Raw genomic sequence first — 5,743 nt, forward strand, 5'->3', positions numbered from 1 at the left:
CCCTGGTGGTCCCCTGACCATGTTGAGAAGATTAATATAGCATTAGGGGTGAGAGGAGTTGAAAAGAAGACTTTTTTTTAACCCATTTAGTCCGATTTGAAAATTACCAACTGTTTTACTGGAAAATGTATTACTCAGCCTCTGTAGCAGCAGCTGTACACCTTTGGCTTTTCATAGAAACGATTCAGAAAATATACATACATACTGTACATGTACTGTAATACACGTTAATGTTATGGACGGGTTACACATTAAGTTAATGTGTAACCCGTCCATAATGAAGAAAATACAAGACAGTATATTAAAAAATGAATGGTCATGAGCTATAGGTGATTAATCATGATAACAGCTTTATTGTCACATCACAGGTTTACAGGTGCAAAGAAGTGGGTGAAATTATTTTCTTCATACAAGTTCCAACAGCACCGTTTTTTTATTTTATTATATTTTTGCTACTCTTACTGCATGTTCAAGCCTACACATTTTGTGACAATGTATGTCTATTATAACATGAAACATTTTCCATTTTGTACATACAGTATGTGCAAGAAAATCATATTTTTGCGATAACAATTACATTCTGTGGGTTTAAGTGAAATTGTTCTGTGTTGTTCAGAGGCCCAATTCGATTAGAATTTGGGATTTATTGGACGTTCAATGTGTTCATAGATTTTTTTTTGTGAGATAATGTGTAGCGATTTGCATGAATTTTGGACGAAATCTGTAGGCTAACGAAAAGTGTCTTTTGAGGAATCCGGGGAAAATACACGTTTATACTTCTGCTACTACCAGTGCCTCAGACAATGCAGTCTCTTTACTGGTGGTCCCCGGGTCTGTGGAAGTGTTGGTCTGAGAAAGCTCTTCACTGAAGGCTTTCTCCAACACTTTCAGGATAGACTTACGAGCTACGTCCTTGAAATCCTGACCCATGAACACGTACAGCAGCGGGTTCAGGCAGCTGTTGATAACTGTCAGGCTGACAGCTATGGGTGTCCCAATGCTGACCACATTATCCAGTAGTTTACTGTCATCTCTGAGATTCACCAACTGAATTGGTTGGATGATTTGATAGGGCCCCCAGCACAGGAAAAAAACTGCGATAACAGCTGTGATGATTTTGAAGGGCCGCCCTGATTGGCTGGCTAGGGAGCGATTCCTTCTGAGACGGTAGATGATGACAGAATAGCAGGAGACGATGACGGTGAAAGGGACCACGAATCCCATGAGGAAGCGAGTGATGATCAGGGCCCCAAGCTGAAACGTCCACAACTGCTTCTCTGCGGGTGTACTAGGGTAGTCACCAAAGAAGCACCCAATGATGTCCTTATCACGTAATGACGGCCGATTGGTCCTAAATATGAAGTACGGGGAGCTGAAAACTAAGGCCAGCAGCCAGACACCCAGACTCACATAAGACGCATTTCTGACACTGCGGTGGTTCTTGGCCCACACTGGCCACACCACACATACACATCTGTCAACACTGATGACCATCAGAATGTAGACGCTGGCAAACATGTTTGTGATGAGAACGGTACTGTTCAGTTTGCACATGAATTTGCCAAAAGGCCATTGGTCGTCCAGAACTATTTGTGTGATGGTCAGGGGCAGGAATGCTGTAACGAGGAAGTCGGCCACGGCGAGGTTGAGATACCAAACAGTGCTGATGGTTTTCTTCATTTTGAAGCCTGTCACCCAGATGACAACACCGTTCCCCAACACGCCGAGCACAAAGACCAGGCTGTAAATGGTGAGAGACACAATCTCGAAGGATTCCTTGAGTCCATTCTTGTCAACCTTGGTTTCATTGTGAAAGGCAGCAGTTGTGGTCGTTAGCTCCATTGTCCTAAAACGTATTAGAACAAAACAAAAGTACATGCTTTGTTTTACCAGAACATTTCTCAATTGTTTTAATTTCTTCCTGCATATGGTACAGTAAGACTCCATTATCATTAATAATGTCCTAGATCTGTGGTTCTCAACCTGTGGTACATGTACCACTGGTGGTACTTGAGCCCCCCTCTGGTAGTACTCAGAGGAGTCTCCCAAAAAAGAAGAAAAAAAAGACAAAAGTGGAGTGAAATATTAATTATGCTACAGGTAGTTCTCAATGTACAGTACGTCTCAATGTCTGTCTCAGTGTCTGACCTCAAAGTATGTCTCAGTGTCTGACCTCAATGTCTGTCAAAGTGTCTGACCTCAAAGTCTGTCTCAGTAGTGGCGTTTCCATAAACTTAATCGAATTAGGGAAGCGAATTATCATAAATACGCATTAAGACAAAGCGAATTTAGCATGTTTCCATTTGCGGGTGTCATTCGAATTAGCGACGTCGCAAGAGTTGATTGGGCTGATTTTTTTCAGACCGAACCTGAGCACTGCACCGTCTGCACGTCTGACTGCTGTCACTCGGTCGCTGTCTAGTAGTGGGAAGAAGGGATTATCAGTCGTCATCATCATGGCACCAAATAACTTTTAAATATATTACAATTGGCGACGAGACTCTTACGAAATTGGCAAGAGTTCCTCTCAATACATAAAGCTACCGATTCACCGGGAAAACCGCAGTCACGTCGTTGCACAGTGGAAGTTTCAGCGTCCTCTGGAAGGTCAGGTGGCCGATCTGCAAGCTCACAACGCGGCGCGGAGACGTGGATGCGAGCTGCTGTGCCTGTGAGCTTGTAGATTGGGCACTTCAGGCACGCAACACCGTGGGATGAGGAAGGGTTCGCTCGCCACCGATGGCTTGAGGTGAAAACGGGAGGAATTTACACATGGTCCGTGTCACTCCGTGTGTAACAAACAACAGGTTTGTTTTGTGGGCTAACGCTATACCATGGACAAAGTGGCAGGGGAAATGGACCTAGAACGTCATACTTTATTCGAATGTATTGTCTGACCCGTTTCCATTCACTTTTGCGCATTTCGTTTATTCGATTAAGCCTCAAAATCCTCCTCCTCCAAGCGGATAATCTTTTTTGCGGATAATGAAAGTTTATTCACATTTTGAAGTGTTTCCATAAAAACATTTTGCGACTAAGCTGTTAATGCGCAAAAAGTGGCTTTATGGAAACGCCACTTGTGTCTGTGGCATTGTGTGACAACTGCAGGAGTTAGGACTGTAATATGATGATGAAAATGTAGTAAAATGTACAAATTAAGTTATTAAAAAAATAAAAAATAAAAATAATTTCTATCGGTTACACACTCCATGAAGCTTTGAATTTCATGGTGATGTTTTAGTTTTTATTGCATTCCTAAGCCAATAATTTGATCATTATGGTGGTACATGGAGAGACAGCTATTGTCTGAGGTGGTATACTTGGTTTAAAAAGGTTGAGAACCACTGTCCTAGATACAGTTGATAAATCATTTCACACAGTAACATTTACAACCCATAATTAATACCGGGTGCAAGTTATATATAGTTTTTTTGGTTAAAATAAGTGTTGATAATTCTATATTCCATTAGCAATTGTTGCCTTGAATTGTCTAGATTAAAAAAAAAATAAGGAGAATACATACCTCTTCATGTGTTGAAGTGATGTCAGCCACAGAAGTGTCTTCTTCAAACTGTGGTTAGTGGATGCTGAGGAGCTCTTATCTCTATGAAGGGCTGATGAAATTGTCTGACGTCTATATTTATATATACGTACTGCACAGGATTATGAAACCATACTGGCAGTCTTTCATTCTGCGGGAGGAAACTGATTGCAAACAGATGAAAGAGAGACGTATAACTATGTTACACAAGCTGTCAATTTGGTCATCAACTTCCTGTTTAAATGCATCCTTTAGAACAGTGGTTCTCAACCTGTGGGTCGGGACCCCAGAGGGGTCCCCAAAGTATTTTGGGGGGTCCGCAGATGTTTTCTCACTCCACTGTGACAGACGAACATACAGTATAAGTGCACAATTTGAGGACTTAAAATGTCCATTTCCAGGAGGTCTGGGTGGGCCCATGTGCACATCTCACCGGCTTGTGCGCATGCATGATGTCTTAACTATTTGGGAGAAAGTTCATTCACTCTCTCACTTCTTGAGTTTGCGCAGAGCTGCAAACATAATGAATAGGGGTTTAAAGTAAGTGGTTAAGCTGAACGTCATATCTGCAATATTGTTAAAATAATGCTACTATTGACATTGCATTTTACTCACCTCAGTTCGACGTGCCTTTTACAAGTAATTTACCACCTCGTTGGGCTGTTGCACACTTTGAGACGGCCGGGCAAGTATCCTTATTTTCTTTTTACCAGAACTATACATGCACTGTCATGCACAGGTATGTGTGGATGTTATAATTATTTTTATTTCATTCTGTCTGTAATTGTATTAATATTAAAGGAGCTATAGTCAACTTTTTCATTGTAGGGCCGACACTTTGTTTACATCCTAGTCTATAGACTAGAATGTAAACAAAGTGTTTGTCTGACAATGGCCAAAATGATTATTTTATCATTATTTTACGCTTTTTGTGGTCATTTTTGAATAGAAACACATATATGAAGCTTATTTTTTTATAAAATATTTTCGAAACATTATTTTTATTTTAGCATCCGTCTTTCAAGAAAAAGTTGACTATAGCTCCTTTAAATCAGAAACTTCAAAGATAAATGCTGGGTATTATCCGGTCTCTCTCTCTCTCTCTCTCTCTCTCTCTCTCACACACACACACACACACACACACACACACACACACACACACACACACACACACACACACACACACACACACACATGCATGCTGTCGAAAGACATGGCTTTCATATCAGCCTTTCAACCCTGTTAGATAATCATCTTGGTGTTGCTTAAATGCCGGATGCTAAATATTATTTGTGTGGTGTTTAATGCTAAAAGGTGAGAGAAGAGAAATGTACAAACAAGAAAGATCACTCAATGAGGACAACATGACGTTGATTAAATGACGAACTTCAGCAAGAAAGTACATAGCTGGTGTATCCTGTACTGGGGTAAGTTCATTACCACACACATCAGGCACACAGATTGCAAGATGCTGCTGCAATGCTGACTTACAGTATATGTGTACACTATTTGTGATGAAATAGGATATGTATTAATCGGTTGTTCGGTTAAAGGATATAGATGCATTCATTGGGAGGGTCATTTGAAGTGACAAACAGCTAATGCAGAACTTGCTCACTCAACCAGAAGGCCTCTTGCACTAAATAATCTGACAGAGTAAAGTCCCAAAATTCATTTTAATCATGTAAAAAACGTATGGAATGGAAAGGATCAAAACCTTTGTTTCTTTAACACATTGGATGCTCACGGCATGCACATGGACATGATGAGTCACTCGCCAAGCAGATTGACCAGGCCTTTTAGTAAAACTATGACTAAACCTGTGACCCTAAACTTTTGTCATCAGTAAAACTATACCTAAACCTAACCTTAACCTCACAGAACTTTTTTAAATTATTATTTCTTTTGATAAGGAAAAAATACATGGTGGTCATGACAATAGTTAATCTGAATCATCTTTTTGTCACATCACAGACTTACAGGTGCAAAGAAGTGGGTAAAATTATTGTCTTCATACAAGCTCCAACCGAACCATTTTTATTTTTGCTATATGCTATAGGCCTATTTATATTTCTTACTGCATGTTCAATGATACACGTTCTCAATGCATTGGGAGGTCAAAGTATAGCCTTCCAATTTATTGACAAGGCCATTGCGTCTATATCAGTGGTTCTCAAATCAGGGTACTTGTACCCCTAGGGT

General features: G+C 40.4%; 1 protein-coding gene across 1 annotated transcript; it reads right to left on the bottom strand.

Annotated features, from left to right (window-relative positions):
- Positions 1–771: 771 nt before the first annotated feature.
- Positions 772–1,842, bottom strand: LOC308292882 (C3a anaphylatoxin chemotactic receptor-like; the record flags this gene model as incomplete). The annotated part of the gene is made up of 1 exon (XM_080735307.1): positions 772–1,842. The coding sequence occupies one exon, from the start codon at positions 1,840–1,842 to the stop codon at positions 772–774; it is 1,071 nt and encodes a 356-aa protein (XP_080591433.1).
- Between the last annotated feature and the right edge of the window lie 3,901 nt (positions 1,843–5,743).

Source organism: Nannobrachium achirus (genome assembly GCF_963921795.1).
Source record: "Nannobrachium achirus genome assembly, chromosome: 10".
Classification (NCBI taxonomy): domain Eukaryota; kingdom Metazoa; phylum Chordata; class Actinopteri; order Myctophiformes; family Myctophidae; genus Nannobrachium; species Nannobrachium achirus.